The 18,655-nt window shown below is 38.2% G+C and overlaps 1 protein-coding gene across 2 annotated transcripts in view; it reads left to right on the forward strand.

Annotated features, from left to right (window-relative positions):
- Window positions 1–18,655, forward strand: part of kremen1 (kringle containing transmembrane protein 1) — a 79,911-nt gene that overhangs the window by 48,165 nt on the left and 13,091 nt on the right. For both annotated transcript variants that reach the window (XM_015021000.1, XM_015021001.1), the window contains exons 4-5: window positions 16,248–16,372; window positions 18,048–18,201. In XM_015021000.1, coding sequence (XP_014876486.1) covers window positions 16,248–16,372; window positions 18,048–18,201 — 279 coding nt within the window. The remainder of the gene's footprint in view (window positions 1–16,247; window positions 16,373–18,047; window positions 18,202–18,655) is intronic.

Here is an 18,655-nt window from a genome sequence, read left to right on the forward strand (position 1 = left end):
TCTTTGCTTCCATTAATAATTTTCCTGTTAAGTTATACATTCAATATTTTACATGCGGTTCTTGAGTTTGTGCTGTTTTTTCACAGCATGTAGCTTCTGAGATTATTGTTACAAAGTGCTCAGTTTTCCATCTAGTCAGTTTTATTTAAACTACATATTTCATCTGTAAATTATAAGCTAAATACATTTTTTAAATCAGGCGTTTGTTTAAATGGGAGACTTGTCTCTTTTGTCTCAGTTTATTAATCAGAGTAAACTTAATGCTTGCTTTTTTATATCTGCAAAGTGTGCCTTATAGTTATTAAATCAGCGAGAATGAAAGCATGAAAAAATGTGACTGTTGTAGAGCAAGCTCCAATATTTTTGTTCTCTACAGCCTAAACACACACTACTTCATTTTACTGACAACTCTGAAATGCATTCTCGTAAATGTAAAACTGCATCCGTATTGTCCACGCCTCAGATCAGCTGAAATGCCCTCAGGGCCTCCTATCTGCCTCCAAAGGGATAAGTGACTGCAACTGGGATATTGCAGAATGCTGCAAACTTCCATATTGTTACAAGATTATACAAAAATATTACTTAAAAATGAAAGCCCCACAAAAAAGTGACTGTGAATACTTGAAGAAACACTAAAACATCTGGTTGGTAACTAAAGATACGAGGTGATGAAATAAAAGTTAACTTGCTGGAGCTTTATGAATAAAAACAAGGATCGTAGATCACAAAGCAAACCACAACCACAAAATAAGACAAATTACACAAATAAGTATGACAGAGAAACATTTTTTTAAATAATTAGCAGACAAAGAAGGTGATATTTGGTTATAATTTTATATTTTATTGAAATAACGTCTTTAAACATAAAAGTGTCATCACTGAATCATGCATTTAAAGAAAATTAGGCCGGGGCCTGTTTAGTCATTCATATGTTTCAAGTACAATAAGCAGGAGCATAGAAACAATTCTGGGTTTGACATGTAGGAGCTTGAGGTGAACTGATGAACAGCGATAATCATTTGAAAACACCAAGACGAGACTCTTCTGGTACCAGTGGGTCTGAAAAACGTCTCTCAGACCCTCCAGCTATCCCACTATTATCATGTCTGAGCTGCATACGTGACTCCTGTTTGCTGTTTGAATGGCTCAGGCCCATTAGGGCCATCCAGTGCTGCCTGTTGGCTAAATGGCCTCTTTGTGTCTGAAGGGTGAATTTGTCCAGGGTACATTTTGAGTCATTATGTGTACATGTGTTTTCTACTGGAATATGAGTGGCTTTTTTTTCACAAGACTGTGTATTTTGTTCAGTGTGCTAGATAGCAAACCTTTTAAGTGTCTGTTAAGGTCAAAGTTGAAAGAGCAAACCTGGGTTTCAAATTCACAAAGCCACAGATTCATTGAGCTGGTGCGCAGATTCATTTATTTGTCTAGAATGTAAATCACCACAGTTAGCACTTAGGCCAAGCATTTTAGCTCTTATTTATTTGTTTATAAATACAAATACTACAAAAACCACATATAAACATGTGAGAGACATAGGCTACAACTTGGAGCCAAAATAAGTAAAAGTTCAAGCAGGTTAAGATGCAAAATTATTTGATTTTAACTGATAACTTTACTTTCTGGTCAGAAATTAGACAAGTAAAAATGCCAGAAAGCATAATAAAAAAAACATCAAAGGCTGATTTAAAAAGTTTATTCTTAATAATATTTTTACTCCTGCCTTTATTGCTGCAAATATGTCTGTAATGTTACCCAAAACAGTGCATTTATGAGGTCAAAAATAATATTTTCGAATAATAACAACAGTTTTCTCATTCAGATGCTTACTAGCAAATTAGCAGATGAAACAAGGTGTAATTTAATCAAATTTTATATGTCATTGCCATTGATTTCAGGCGAAACTGGTTTCATGCTCACAAGGTGCCTGGGGACATAATGAAGGGCACAGTTCAGAAAATACGGCACTCAACCGACAGAATCTTGCAACACAATCTGTTGCACCAACATGCAGAGTTTTTTGGCACGGAAGGCCTTCCATTAATCCATAGCTGACTGACTGAGCTGAATGACAAAAGTGAAAAGTAGAAATGTTGGATTAGGTCTAAAGAAATAGAAATGTAAATAGTTTTTCACACAATTCTGGAAATGGTTTAGTTGTTCTTCCTCATGGCATTCCTTCACTTCATTGAGGTTTCTTAGGCTTTTAGTTCTGCAGAGCTGCCTTTCAAAGAGGTTGAGAACTTTGAGTAGGCCATTGCAAAGCCTATCTTTTGTCGTATAAATATTTTGTTGTAGATTTGCTGCGTCAATTGGAATAATTGACCCAACTTTTGGCCGAGTTTCAGCTGTCTGACAGACGGCCTCGTGTTTTAATCTAGAATATTTAGTTAAACAAATAAGATCCTGGTCCACTCAATAACTGCGAGGTGCTGAGGTCCCGTTGCTGCAAAACAAGTCCAAAATATGTTTTTGCTAATGTGCTTGTTTGGTTTTCTCCAAACAATGGGGCTGTGCATAACAGCCAAACATTTCAGCTGATCAAAGGAGGCTTTCTTGAGGTTTTGTGAGTCATTCAGACGCAGCTTTTCTGAAGTTCTAGATCAGCAGACTCCTGCTTTTACTGGAGGAAAACACACTTGTTGATGATCACTTAGTAATTATTGACATTTACAGGCATCTTTTCAACCGCAAAATGTTTGCTGTGTCTGCTCTCTGTGTTGATAGAGTCAATAATAGGGTTGCAACTAAAACATGTCTTGTCATAAGAGACAATGGAACTAAAATGTTTTCATCAATTTCAAAAAATTACTGACTTATTATCATTTCTCCTACTTCTTGCTGAAAAGTTACCTGTAAGCTAGTTTTATCTTATTTTAAGGAGTGAGATATTTGCATTAGAAACTAGACCAATATTACTTGGTAAGATTTTGTGTTTTTGCAGTGTGCTGTGAGACTCGGCTCAACACAGCAAATGTTCCACTAGCATGTAAAATGCAAGTTCATAACAACTGGAATATATTAGCCAACAATTATTGCTGCCCTGAAGTACTTTGTGATATGAATATTGCACACACTGTTATTGTGATGACCATATATTTACAGTATATTATGCAGCCGTACGGGACAGTTTTGTTTGTCCTAAACATGTTCCTGTGTCTTGCGAAATAGCTACACTTTCTGAGTGAAACTTTGCCCATATCAAATGGTGTTTGACATGCCACTCCTGTTCTATCTGAGCTCTTTCATAAGAACATGAGCAGAGGTTTGCTGTGAGCGCTGCATCCACAATCTCACCCAGCAGAGATGGTTTCTCCCTGCAGGGAGCTTTCAGACACGATTGCTTTGTCTCTTCTTTTGTGAAACCACAATCGCCACGTGGTGCCGCACCTTCTGGCGCTTCTTGTTCTCAATCTGCTTAATTTAACAGCTTTGGCTGCCAAGCAAAAGAACTTGATGATCTTTCAGTGTCAATGTTCCCTGTCAGCGGCTGGCAAGTAGAGCCGGAAAAAAGAAAATCCTTTTGGATGCCAAAGGAAAAGGCAACAATAATCTTTGTTTTCATTTCGTCTGGCTTTTGTTTTGTCTCTGCCTTCGTTTTGTCTACTATTTTGCTGATGTTTGATGTTGCGTGGTTTGTAGATCATCGCCACTTACTGTGGCACCTGCACTGCCTGCCAAAAGTTCATTTTCTGTCCAGCTGGGTTTCCTGTCAGTGGGTGTCATGCCACCCTGGTTACACTGAGAGTAAATCGAGGGGATAGTCATATGTAGCCAGAAGCACATGGGGGCCCATTGAAACAGGTTAAACTAGACCCAGATGCAGAACTGCTGCTATTATAGCTCCACTGTGCAAATAATGTTTCTGTGCTGATTCAGTTCGCCTATTTAAATTAAAGATATTTATTTATACTGCTTGGCATTCTTCTTGGCATTTTTTCAATGCAGATTGCACTGAAAAAATACTGTCAGCTGAAAGCTGGAGGTATTTTTAGTGCAGGAATAGAAACAGGAAAAAGTGACACATAATCAAATTGTGTTAAAAATTGGTGACTTTTTAAAAAATGCAGAACTACAGATTGTAGTTGTCCCACTGAGGTACACTGGGACAAATTTATCACAGTTTTGAAACAAGGGAGCAGGAGGAGTGAAGTCTGATTCAGAAAAGATTTACACACATGAGGTGTCTTTGATGTTTGTTTCTCTTAATCTGCTAATGAAAACACAACATTTAAAATTATAATATCATATCAGACCAATAAGAAATGCTTTTGGAAAACACAACGGTGGCCTTACTGAAAATTATGATTAAAACTGCTTCACAGTTGTTATTTTTCAAAGGTACCTTTAATCTGACAAATAAGAAGGAATGTGTATTTAATATATTGAATAAGACTGTAGTTCAGTTGCAAAAAAAAAAGCCCAATTGGAAAGCAAACCGCATAAAAAAATAAATAAATAAAGTCAGCTTTTGGTGAGGATCAAACAAGCAGACCAAAGGATTTCCCTTTTCTGTCCCCACAAGTTCAAACCATCAAATGCACCACCAGACATTTTTATTGTTTGTTTTTTTTTTTTTTTTTTTTGAATGCAGGTCATGCATAACTGATCAGGTTTGCTCTGCTGAAGCTCCTCCTTAACATCTTCACGTGACATCTCTCTCCAGCAGACACAAAAAAAAGGAATATGAAAATTTTCCAATCCTCTCACACACAACTCGCTGTTAAAGCCACCCTTTGTGGATAACATCAAGCACGATTCTGCTGCATGCCTCTGTCTCTGTGCTGTGATGTTCTGGAATACTTGTTTTTGAGACAGTCTGATGATGTGTTTTCCCCGCAGCGCTCCACGCTGGAAAGGCATTCTGTTTTGGTGTGGCTCTTCTTAGCTGACATGCATTAACAATGTGCCCTAACTGAATCCGACTGACAAAGTGAAACTCTCAGGGTGAAGTCCTCAAGCGTCTGCCAAGACGACGCAGCTTTGATCTCCACATTGGGAGTTCATCTGTCAACAGCAAATAACCAGGAAAAACTTGTTATGCCGCAGAGCCTTTTCTTAACTACAGAGATGTGTAGCAGCTGTGAATGTTTCTAATGTGTCAAACAAAAAAGTGTTTTTCTAAGTAAAAAGGCAGTGGAAGACAAACTGCTTGCCACTCCACTGTAAAGATGCTCATAAATGGTAATTCCTGCAATAATAAACCCTGTGTAAACTCTCGAGCTGCCAGTTTCACACACAACTTTAATTACATATATTTTAAAGAATGAGTCGCTGTTTTTTGTTGCTTTTTTGTATCATACATTGTGAATGTGGCTGACATTACCTGCCGTGATAGGTAATGAGTCTTATTATAAAAACGCCACAGCTCCCACCTGTTTCGGGTTATTTTAAGATGCGTCTTTGTTACAGAGCTGTCAGAGAGTTTGCATCTGAACATTTAACTACCAGGTCGCAGCGCTGCAAGAAGGTTCCGCTTTTGTCTTTATGGACAATCAGAAGGAAAGGCTGATTAACCATCTGTCACCATGTAACAAAAGACTTAACCCTGGCAACATCGCATCCATCTGGAGAGGCAGTCGCACCTTGAACACATTAAAACCAAGTAATGTGTTAGGACGGGGCGGGCCTCTTTTTTACTGCAGAACCTTCAGAAAAGTATGCAGTGATGAGATGTTGCTTAATTAAGACGGATTTATGGTGCTGCCACAAGGTCTTTTGAAGTTGAGGTGACACCTGAGTAACATGTGAAGGACTCATGAGTGCCACCAGGTGTTTTCTTCACGTACATGCTGTGTGTCCACCAAGGGTTTTTACAAGACCAAGACTGTCTTGAACTTTCTGACCCCGACTGCAGTAAACGTCTGTCCTTTCTGAAGAAGTACAAGCTGATAAAGTTTGAGGAAATGGAAGCGATGTTTGTGGTACAGATGTTGTTTCTTTTTAAGTAAATAGATTGAAGACTAAAAAAGCCTTTGAAGAAAGACCGTAAAAAGAATGACTAGCTGTTTCTTTCTTTCTTTAATTTCTGACTGTTTGATCTGCAAATTACGTTACATGTAAAAAAGTCTTTAAACAAGTTTCTGTGTGCTTAAGTTTGCATGTTCTCCTGGTTAATGTGTGTTTTCTATGGGTGCTCTGGTTTCTTCTTCCAGTCCAAAATCATGTTTATTGGAAACTTAATAGTGCTACATAAATTGATGCAAGTCAGTTTAACACCCCGAATCTGCCTCAGACTATCCAATTATCACAAATTTAGCTAATTTTTAAAAATATTGAAATGTATTTATATGCTAAATCAAATAATTTCTGCCTATCTTAGCATCTTTATCAGAAGTTTTGACACTTCTGAATAGAGGAGCTTAAAACGGTTAAATTTAGAGCGGATGCCACTGGTGTGGGCTGTTTATAACCCTGTCATACATGCATCTGACTTTTGTTTCCATGCCGTCAGATGACATGATGCCAAAGGGAAAAAAATGCATCATAATGCTTCTTACGCACTACCATACACAATATAATCACCACAGAAAGCAGACTACCACTGATTTTTTATTTTTTTATTTTTGGACATGGAGAAAACTCTAATATTATAAAAATCACAAAAAATTAACGGTACATATTCTTTTCTGCTACACTATGAAAACAGTTTACTCAAATGGGGATCCAGGATAATTGAAACTGAAAGCAAAACTTGTGGCGTCTCTTCTGGTCTGATTAACTTCACTAACATGGGCACATGCCCAGGGCGGCAACAGAATGAGGGAAACGAGCAGCAATTAAATGAAACAACAGGAAAATGAATAAATAAATGGCACTTTTTAATTTTTCTACATAGAATGTTTTGCATGTTTTTGCATGCATGGCAGCATACAAAACAGTAACATCAACTTTAGTAGAAAACAATTAGTGTATTTATTGATGTTTTTTGTAGAAGTGAAAATGAGCTCTTTCTAAATATCTTGATGAAACTTTATATAGGTGTCTGTGTTGTTACTTCCAAACACCTGTAAAGCAAAACTTTGCAGTAGGAATCCAGTTGGAGGGAAACAGTTTTAATAAAGCTAAATTAGTAATTAATTGCCTTAAGAAGAAAAGGGTGAATTAAAACAAGACAACATGTTTTTGAAGCAAAGTCGCTCATGTGGTTTGGAAATTAAACCCAGACTGAAGCTGAGATTCGGCTCTGCCTCGTGGCGGTTGACCTTGTGATGCTTTCGGGTTTCTGTGATTGCATAATTTATCTCACTCTTTATTGTTTTTAGAGACGGAATATTTTCCCTAGGTGGTCTGATGCCAGCTGTCACCACAAGCAGAACTTTTGCCTGCACTCTGAAGCAGGTTCAGACACCACTGTGTAGAGAACGGGTGTGTGCTTGAATTCATTTTCTGCTCCAGATACAACAGTGTCAATACAGTCAGATATCCAGATTATGAGACAGCAAATCCTTTGGCACATTGGGTTAATTCTGGTTGTTAAAAGGCTCCTATAAATAAAGTATATTTTTTCCAATGTTGAATTGCGGTCAGTCATGCAAGCTGATGTTTTGGCTGAAGAAGGTTGCTGTTCTTTTCCACTCATATTAGTAATGGAGGAAAAATTAAAATTGGGACTTTTAGGAGACAAAGATGGATTTATTACTGGCAACTTTAGCAAATCAGGAAACCCTGACTGGCTTATCATGTGGCTCCCTTTGGCGGAAGAGTTCAGAAAATAAACACTTATCATGAGGATACCAACTGTGTAATTTGTTTCTAGCCTCTAAAAAACAAATTACTTTTCCAAATGTGTACATAAGCACATTTTTCAACATACAGCTTGTTTAGTTTTACAATTATTACCAATTTGCTTAGTGGGAGCCTCTCTGTTGGTCGGCACATATTGTAAATATAAGTGGTTAGATATTTACATAGTGAAGAAATAAAGGCAATCTGCTGAAATGGTCAAGGTGTGGTGAGAGACAGAAAGCCCTAAACACTTATCGACTGTTAAGAAATTATGATCAGAATTATTGAAAACACTGGTATTGTTTTAATTAGGGTTATACAGCTTTCTGCCAGAGTGACACTCTACAAGAGATTGGAACGAGTAAAAAAAAGGTGGTTAATTCCCAAATAAGTTTTCTTGTTGCGTATTTGCATGTCAACTCGTGAGAAGAGTTCTGCTCTGTAAACACTGGCCTGTAGGAGGTTGTTTCTGTGTGCTGGAGCCGCCTGCTAATACTAAAGTTACAGGTTATGACATGGCACTAAATTAAAGGGCAGCTATGTTAGGGTTTTTAAGGTGTCTGGTCCAAATATGACCATCTGTAGTTCAAAATCCTAAATGATTTCACTGGTTAGGGTTTACCTTATACTTCAGTGAGCTTTCTACATAGAATAGAGATTCTTTAAAATGTTATTTGAGATGTTGAAAGGCTTTTTTCTGTTGTTGAAAATAGACGCAGTATTTTCTAAAGTGTTCTTTGGTATACAGGCCTCCTTACAATGAAACAAGTGTGAAAATCCCAAGAAATCTGTCTTGTTTATTTGACTTTAATTGACCAAAGATCAGCACAGAAATGATTCAACAGACAAAATGTCAACCATCTTCCTGGACCATCTCATTCCCCAAATGCAAATCTTGCAGAAAAACCTGTGGAGTAACTTGAAGTGAAGAATATAGGAGTCAATACAACATTATGTGAAAAGGAATGGTTTGATCTCTCTGTATATTCGCTTCAAAACTGTGAAAAGTTGTAAGAGAATCCTGGCAAGTTTAGTGTTGGGTTGTAAAGATTTACATTACAATAAAAAGATGAATTTATTTTATGGGTTTTCCCAATATCTTCACCAGGAGTGCCAAAAAGTAGTTGTACTATTATTTGTAAGGAAGCAAAAAGTGGATTTTAAAGCCTTGAACACACTCTGTGGTATCTAATCTTTTCAAAGACGAAATAGTGCTGTGAAGAAACCTTTTACTCAGAAAAATCCTCCAGAAACAACCAGGAGGGCACCACGGAGATTTCCCCCCTCGTCTGGCTTCTGATTCTTTAGACGAAATCATTCGGGCCATTAGGGAATTAGAGGTATTGATCATGAGGGCAGCGGGTTTCGTAGAATGTTTGCTAATGAGAACAAGTAGACTGGCAATTGTTTTGTGCTTACCTTCAGAAAGAGGAGGAGACTGACAGCAGGTCAAGCACTCAGGGTTCATAAACGACGGCTAATGGCCAAAAGAACATCAACATTGCTTCAGGTGAATGCGAAACTTATCATTGAAATCTTAAAAGTTGTTATTTTATCTATTAAGTGTATGTGATCTTTTGTTTTTTTACATTTAATTAAAACAGTGTAGTCAGTCTAAGCTGTTTATTTTGGTTATTTTGTCAGTAGAAAGGTACTTAGAGTGAAAGAAAGACATTTTATTTCAAACATTTAGCTTAAAAGACTTTTTCTGCTTTTACATTTAAGACATTGACAAGTACAAAGAAACAAAACGATTGATTCTTCCTAGTAAATGGAACATTTTTATCATCTGCCAGGCTGCTAAATTTGAACTACCGCTGTCATGGATGAGTTGGAAACTCAGCAACTTGAAATTAATCTCAAATACTTTCTGTAGCTCGGTTGGCCTTCCTGAGTCTCTGTTGAAACAGATTTGTTGGTCCTGAACTATGAAGCTAACAGGGAGTCTGAGGAAAGTGGAGACCAAAGTGGATTAACATTTGATCAGAGTTCTCCAATCACTAGATCTAATTCACCCAAGAGAAATTTACAAAACAGTCATTTTGTGACATTTTAAACCATCATTAGCTTTGTTGTTGGAGGTTATTTACATAGAAGTCACAGGAAATCGAGGTTGGCTGTGTCCCAGCATTTATAATCTTCCTGTCCAAAAAATGCAAATGCAGAGCATTTCCAGGCAAAGAAAAGTCTATTATAAAAAAAATTAAGCAAAAAAAAAACAAACAACTATTTCTTTAAATAACAAGCTAAATTGTTCTCATTGTAAACTGAGATTTCATTTTAGTCCTAAATCTGTCACCTGAACTCACATCATGTCTTCTACATACACAGCAAAACAGGCTCCAGTGAAATAATGATCATAGTTTTATGCTGTTCTTCAAAGTCATATTATTGGCAAAACTAATACTCCTGTTACTGACTGACTGGGGAATTTCAAATGTTTGTGTTGTTTCACGCTCATCTTTTCACAAAATAGGTCTTCATGTTTTTCCGCAGTTGTTGTCTTCAGCTGCTTTGTGGGATCACTGCGTTAGAAATGCAGTGTTTTGTTTGTTTGTTGTTGTCTTTCATTCTGAATCAGGAGGCTTTACTCTGCAGTGTAGCATTTGAAGAAAAGTTTATTTACATCAGTTTGAAAATGTGCAATAAGAAAGTGAGAGATTCTAAAGTTAGCATCTGGTGCCCAGATAAGCAGTGGAGCCTGTCACTCCAGACGAATGAGACTTTACTGTCTTGGAAAGTATGTGATGATAAATGAAGTGCTTATCTTTCACCTACGGTGGCCACAAAGTATCTGCTCGTCTTTTCATCTCCAGATCTCCCCGGTATCAGGTCTCCTGGCTCTCCTCAGGACACGGCCTATTTAGTTTGTCGGCAGAGGCGGCGATGCAGTGTGGTGGCCATTTTTCATGTCTTCCCTGCATTGTTCGGACTCAGAGAAGACACTAATTATTCATTTAAAGCCCTGCTTCTTCTCCCTTCCCTCTAATTAGATGGTTAGTCACTATCCCAAGGCCCCAAGCGGGGACATTGATCTGCTCTGTCTCAGTCTTGTAGCAGTCTCCACCTCACACACAAACAAAGAAAAATCACTCGCACAGATTCCACTTATGAATGTATTTGTTACCTGTGTAGTTTGCACAAAAGGCAAACAGAGAAACATGCATTGGTAAATCTGTAGGTTAGATCTAATTCCTTTTCTCTTCCTGACAAATAATAAGTCCGTTATTTGAACAAGTTTAAGTTGCAAACTTGTCCCATTTAGTGGCTGGAGAATTTATGATCCGCATAGAAAAACAAAAGCAGCTAAAACACACAACAGCAACTCCCACTTCTTGACAAACCATGCTGAGTTTCCAGAAAGTCCTGGGGGAGCTTTGTGGCATATTTCTCCATTTTTCCTTATGTTCTGGTGGGCTGCGGCGCAGTCGACTGAAGTAATCACAGGCTCGGCGAAATGCAGCAGCTGTATTTGTTTACGTATTGAATATACCGTACTACAAAAGCGGTAATAAACGAGGCCGAGTCACATCGAGAAACGAGACAAAGCAGGGAATAGACACAGGAACAGAAAGCATAGGGGCAGCGCATTAAACTTAAACACTTAACCTGCTTGGGTCGGATTCATGAGCTGCTGGAAGACTTTCCAAGACTTCAGTGCACCTTTGTTTTAAATTATTTGCAATGATCCTTTAAGCATTTGAGGAATGAGCTTTTAAAATCCCACATAAACTCCTTCAACCTAACTGCTGCTCTCTAGTGCAAACACTAATGACTTTTGGTTTGGATATTAATGAAGCAGTGATGCAACTAAAATGATCATTTTTAATTTTTCACACTGCTTATTTTTGTCTATTTTGTCTATTCAGTTTGCTTTCTTTTCACCCTTGAGTCAAACAAAAACTAAATTAGATTCTGTAATACTACACTGACTTCTATTAAAAGGCGCTTGAAGGTTAAACACTGCTACAAATGAAAAATAATAAAAATAATAATAATGTGTTTTGCTTTGCAGAGCTGCCAGAATGTAAAGCATGTGAAACAGTACGGAGAAAAATAGTCTTTTACTTTGTCTCATCATGCCTGCATTTATTTTCTCTGGAGGTTTTGTCTCTGGCAGCCTCAACGATTGCAAAATCCTCAGGTGTTGGACTTATCTCCTCTGCTGGTGTGTTTGTGAAATTAATAGAAACTGCTCAGGACCGTTTGTCTGTGTTAGCAATACGTCGTCGTGGCTTGTAAGAATTTGCAGCATCGTATTAAGCGTTAATCTGCCTGTTAGATGCAAATAGTGTGCAGCTAACAAGGAGGTTCTTATGAGAACTGAAAGACATGGAGGAGTTTAAAATGTTCTTTAGGTTACGATACAAAAAGGAGCATGACTTTGTTTTGGGTGTTAGATTTTTACAATCTGAGGAAATATTAATTCAATTCTGTTACCTGTTGAACAGTTATATGTAATTTTGGCTAAATGTAAATGTGTTTTAAAATAATTAATCTTCCATACTTAGACGTGCTGAAGCAACAAAGTAAAATTACTGAATTGACTTCAGAGAGCAGAAGAAAAATAGTCTGAAAAATGTTCATTTATTACTTTGCGAAGGTAATTACTCATTATGCAAACCTCATGCCGTCACCCACACGTTAAAGCCCCTGGGGGAGATTTCATCTCTGATCTGTGTGGGTGCTGTCAATCAGCCTCTTTAAGCTGACCGTTCATGTTCCCACGCCCAGAACTGCTCAGGCAGAAACTCACAGTGGTTCCTTACTGAGGAAAATCAAGAAGCATCACTTTTAATGTTTGTTTAGAGCAAGTAAAACAGCTTATACATTGATTTGATTCTATACCTAATTAGCTTACTTTGTTTTTGTTTTTTTAGTTGCTAAAAGTTTACTTGTTCTGTAGATGGAGTGGACTAATATAGACTTCTTATCAAGTTAGCTGATAATACCTGATTACAAAGCATTTAAATTCACCACAGCAACTTATTTTTATTAGTATTTTGGATATTGAACAGAAAAAGGAACCAATTTACTAATATTTAGGAAGCATTGTGAGAATAGCTTATGGCTAACGTTAGCTGCTAATGTTTACTTTAGATTTCAAGCTTTCTATCAGGCAAACTAAAGTAGTATTTACATAAGTCTAGTCGATACGTAACTACACATTGAACAAAGATTTTTTAAAATACAGTTTCAGATTTATTAAACACATTGCTACCATTTTGTTAAAACATAAAAACCAGCATTTTCAATTTATTTTCAGCATTAGAACCAAATTAGAATCAGACAAATACTAAATCTGGTCCGAGTTTTAACAAAAACATTAACTTTTTTGTAAACATAAAGAATTAAGTCTTAGAATCGCATTTCAGTCTCACGACAGTATTATATAGTTCCGTTTTGTAATGGGGATGTCATTAACACTTCATTTAATTACTTAAGACAAAGGGATTTTGAATGCTTTTTGCAAACTTGTTGTAAATGTTCCTTTTTTTGAATAAATAAATCAAAAACCATTCCCATAAAACAGAAAGAAACATACCCATAAACAACATTAAAGCCTTTCTTTATGGATTTGTTGACTTTCACTTTATATTTTAACTCCCAAAGGACACTCCCTTGATTTATTACGTTCAGTAAAACACAAGAAAGACAATTCCAAGTAATCAAGTTGTTTGAAATGAAGAAAAATAACCATGTTTAAAAATCAATCACTGCTCGTCTTTGTAGTCTTCTTGGCTGGAACAAATTGTGATCTTGGCTTTTGAACTGAATCCCTGAAGCACTCCAATGACCTAATATTTGACCTCATGTTCCCTGCCTTGCCTCATCTTGAACGCTGTGCTATGAAGATCAAGCAGAAAGCCATAGCTGTGTCAATTTAACATAATTAGAGAGACGACCCCTAAATGCGTTTTTGGAGTTTTCTGTCTTTGCTTTTAACCCTCCAGATGTCGTAGGAATTTCAGATTTTCTTCCCATAATAACACGTTTGTCGCCTGAGCTCATCAACCTGCTTGCATGAACTCGCTGCCAGCGCCTACCGCAAAATGTTTGATGTTTCAACCTCATCCCTGCGTGTTTTGTTCTTCTCTGTGCTTTTTGGGGGTTCTTGACCGAGGAACATATATCTGTTGTTAGGCGCTGTGTGTTTCTGTGCAGGAAGGTAAACAAACCAAGCTGTGAGTGTACGGGTCCAACTGAGCCCCCGTCCCGCTGCGATCTCCACAGGTTTTCATAGGTCTGGATCGGAGCTCCTTGTGTTTCCTCCTTTTCTCCCCTTTGGCTCATTAAAGCCCAAATTCCACCAGCAGCTTTGAAGTGTGTTAAACATTTTTGTGCTTTTTTTCTAAGTGGATATTTGTGCTTGTTGAGTCTGCAGCACAGATGTTTGTGATGGTTGTTTTCTCCAGGAGTTTTGAGGCAGGACAACTTTTGGGATAAAGACGGGTAGGAACGTCGCAAGAACTGCGTAAAATCCAAAGCTGCTCCGGCGTGATACGATCCCACCTGCTGCTCGACGGCGCGAAGTGAGACAAGACGACGACAAAGAACGATAAATTGACTGCAGTCTGAAATCTTCATGTCAAAGCAGAGTGAAAAAAAAAGATTATTTCTGCCTTTAATCTGAGCTGCTGAGCCCTGCAGTAGCAGTTTTTCCCCCCACTTTGCTTTTCATAAGGCATCACTGAAGTGCCTTGCTTGGAGGGAGGTTGCTGGTTTCCAGCCAGGTGTTTATCTCTGCTCCTGCGGTGCACACTCCTCAGGGGTCAATCCAGTGCATACCTGAGCAACAGATAATAAAAACCTGCTTCCCCAGATCTCTTTGCTCTCTGTATGAAACACTGAAAACCTCAAACACTCTCATTACTTTCTTATTTCCCTTTAACCTGTCATATAATCCTGCTCCTAACTTAGGCAGTGTGTTCCTTCGTGTCACAGTAAATGACCCAAGCAACCGTATTTACCCTCCACTCAAGCTGTGGCTTGGCTGGAGCTCAAAACAACAACAACAACAACAACAAAAAAGAATGCTCCACATGATTTATTGCTTGTGCGACAGAGTTAGATGACTTTGTCTTCAAATGCTGAGTCATTTGTCAAACACAGTGCGGTGGAAGACCAAATAACGGTCGCTTTGCGGCCAACAATTGAGAATGTGTCTGTTTCGTGCCGTTTCTCCTTGTACCCACCAGTCTGTGGCGGAATCTTAAACATGTCACACTTTTCTTTCTGAAAAGCCTTTGTGCTTAATTCTTTCATAAACAGAAAGAATTTGCAGAATTTCACTGGGGATGGCAGCGAGCCTTCGTGCCAGCTAAAAAGTTAACACTGGCACCAACACCATAGACCCAAACTGTGTGTGTGTGTGTGGTCTTTATCAAGGTCAGTTCGACGCAAGATGTTTTGACCGCAGCGAGGTTGTAAATATTTAATCCAAATTTATGGTCTGTCCATGATGTTTCTGTTTGCATATTATCGGTTCGTTCCAAAACAGAACCAGGACAGCAGAGTGAAAATGCTTCTTGCTGGTGCCGGCTGCCGTCAGCGGCTCTGCTTGTTATTTTGACGACTGCTGCCGAGAGTCTCAGTTCTGGGACAACGCAGCATCGGGGGACGAACAGCCCTGAAGTCTCCGGACTCGTCAAACTTTGCATCCAGAGACCGAGATGTTGTTACTGCACCAAAAACTAACGTTCCTCTGTTTGATATCCAACTTGTGATCAAATAAATCCCTTGATATGTAACAGCAATATATATCTCACTGCTTTCAATTTTGCATTCCAGTTGTGTCCAAAAGCGTGATTGACAATCTTTGCTCATGTCTCGTCCATCTTTGTTTTAATGAGGTCTTCTGCGCCCTGTAGCTGGATGATACCCCTCCAAAGGAAAATGTTTTTTTTTCTTGCTTCCCATGGAAATAGCTTTCAATTTATGAATGTATTACTGTTTGTCAAATTCGTTGCACTCCACAATGCTGCAGTAAAACACAAGAAAGCCAATTTGTATGAAAAACAAATCATAAATGGGACATGGACTGCCAGAGGCTTTATTGGCTCTTCCTGGGCTATTATGTTGAATTTAAAAGCTTTGGAATGTGTAATCACTTTGCTAGATTTAAAGAGATGGTATTTGAGATGGGACTCAATTTAATAAATATACCGTGGATTAAAGGAGGCAGACAGATAAAACTACAGAGCTGTGATATGAAAATGCTCCATCTCTTATCTGCATCTGTTTGGTCAGGATGGAGGGAAATTGAAATGAAAGAGTAAATACAACCATTCATGCATCTTTGCACCTTTTCAGATTCATTCTCTTTTTGTATATTTTTCCAGAATGCTAATAACAAGTAGTGCAAACAATTTATTGATTCAGTAATTGACTAATTTCAATGGAGTGTTCATGTATTTAATTCTGACCTTGCACAATGTTAAGTTAAATGTTCAATAAATTACATAAAACTAAACCCAATCTCCTAATGACGTTTCCCCCCTTCTCCTGTCTCTCTGCAGTGCCTGGGAACCTGGGCTGCTTCAAAGACACCGGTCATCCTCCGACTCTGCCTGGAGTCCATGAGATCTCCAACAAACTCACGATCCAGACCTGCATCAACTTCTGTCGAAGTCAGAAATACTCGGTGAGATTTACCATGACGTCACAGTTCGCTGAAAGAAAGGAACATGTGCAACTTCAAGGACAAAAAAAAAACACCTGAAGGACTTTTTTCTGTCCACCTGTTGGATTAAATATCATCCAGAAAACTGTCCATATTGCACTTAAATTAGTCTTCAGTTCACTTTTGACGTGAATGATGGTTCGTTTTGTTGTCATTTGAATGACCTTATTACTCAGCCATCAACCATGCTGCCTTAAACCAGTCTGCAGATGACAAATTATCCCAATAATTAGGCCTGACAGCAGGAAATGAATGGCTGTTAGCCCACTGGACACCATCTCTGAAAGGTTTTTCTCATTTTTCCATCACAACAATTGTTGCCGCCACAGACTGCGCCAGGTGTTGATTTTCTGTCCCAGCAGATCCGCCCCACCTCCGTCCACAGTGACAGACACAGATGAGTCCTTTTCACCTGCTAGCTGCTGTGCACATGCTGCAGAAAGAGGCTGCTAGTTTTTGTTTTACTGTTATTGTCCTTGACAAACAATGAATACTTGAGAATCTCGAGCCCACATGACTTTTTGAGCGAGGCATAAATCTGTCTCCTCATTTTACGGCTTGTGTGGCGAGCAGAGGCTGAATGAATTCCTGTTTCATGACACAAAACATGGAGGGTGGGAAATGTTGCCCATACCTTCAATTCACCAAATTCATCTCTGCCCAGAAATTGGAACAATGGTGTCTTTTTTGAATGAAAGACAATGATTCTTTTGAGAACAAGCATTCCCAGTGTCTGGGAGGACGTTTAGGGGTGAAGTTTTTAGTTTTTTTTTACTGTCATGTTCCAAATCTTTAAGGAGCTAATTATCATTAACCTTTGTTTTTATGGGAAAAGCTGTATGAGTTTCTTCCTTTACATTATGTACACATTACACCTTAGAAAAGTATTCAAACCCCTAAACCTTTTCCCATTTCGTCATGTTGCAAACACAAACATTTATGTATTTCAGTTGATTTTTTTTTTTTTGATGCATCAGTGTAAAAGTTTTTACAGCTAATTGTAAAAAGGAAGGAAACTGATGTATGCTTTTTCAAAATAATAACTAAAAAAACTGAAAAGTGTGGCACAAATTCGTATTCAGACTTCATATTCAGTATTAGGCTCTTCTAATACTGTGTAGAAGAGCCTTTTGCTGCATGCCTTGCTTTGCACATATAAAGACTAAAATTTCTGTCTAATCTCCACAAAAAAGTTCAAGTTCAGTTAGACTTGATGAAGAGTGCAGCTGGGTGACATAAAAACAATTACGCAGAAGTGATTTTATTTGTCAGTATCAGCTCACATCTTTCCTACACACGATTTTTAGCTGTGATGTTTGCAGCTGTAAATTGGGAAAATGTGAAAATATTAAGGGGTGAAAATACTGTTTGCTAATCCATATAAATTAAATGTAAACAGCAATGAACATAAATGTGATTTTTGATATTTAAAAGACCACAGAAAGTCAACAGTTTATGGTGTATGTTGGTATATTTTCAGCATTTTTTCCCTCTAACAGCTGAGAATATCTCATTGTATTGCTTCTCAGTCAGCAGACTTGAGACCCTGGAGGGTTTGTCTCCATGTCTGCCTTGCCAAATTGATTTCAAATGAAAATCACCTACTGGAGTTTGTTCCAAACTTTTTGTTTTGCAGCTTGCCGGCATGGAGTCAGGTTATGCCTGCTTCTGTGGCAACGAAGCAGACCTGCAAGACCATGTGGAGTCGTCCAGCATGGAGTGTAACCACGTTTGCTTCGGCGATCACACTCAGCCCTGCGGAGGAGACGGCTGGATCATCGTCTTTGACGGTAAACGCCGCTGAGGCATTTTTCTCATGCCTGTGCTGCAGTTTGGTGGAAAAATTAACTTCTTAGGGGAAAGTTTGACAAAACTGTGTGGTGAAAACTTTGCAGCAATTTCTGTGAGCCTAAAAGTTAGCACCCAGCGCCTGCTTGATATTGCATGGACCTAATAAATTTAGATTTTCCACATGTCACAGTTGCATGAATATTCATATTTATTTTGTTCATTATTTACATATTTTTGAAATACATAATGGCTACAACAGAATGGAATAGAATATACTTTACTGTTCCAGAGGGGAATCAGCAGACAAAAACAACACAGGGATAAAATTCAGGCTCTAAACCAGGGGTCCCCAAACTTTTTCCTGCGAGGGCCACATAGCTGTTCCTTTTTCTGGTCGGGAGCGGTCTTAGTTTTTGGAGAAAGAAACCTTAGAAAATTCTTGTCAAAGGGAGC

Source organism: Poecilia latipinna, unplaced genomic scaffold (assembly GCF_001443285.1).
Source record: "Poecilia latipinna isolate Pla-1442-1.1 unplaced genomic scaffold, P_latipinna-1.0 Scaffold2699, whole genome shotgun sequence".
NCBI classification, from domain to species: Eukaryota; Metazoa; Chordata; class Actinopteri; order Cyprinodontiformes; family Poeciliidae; genus Poecilia; species Poecilia latipinna.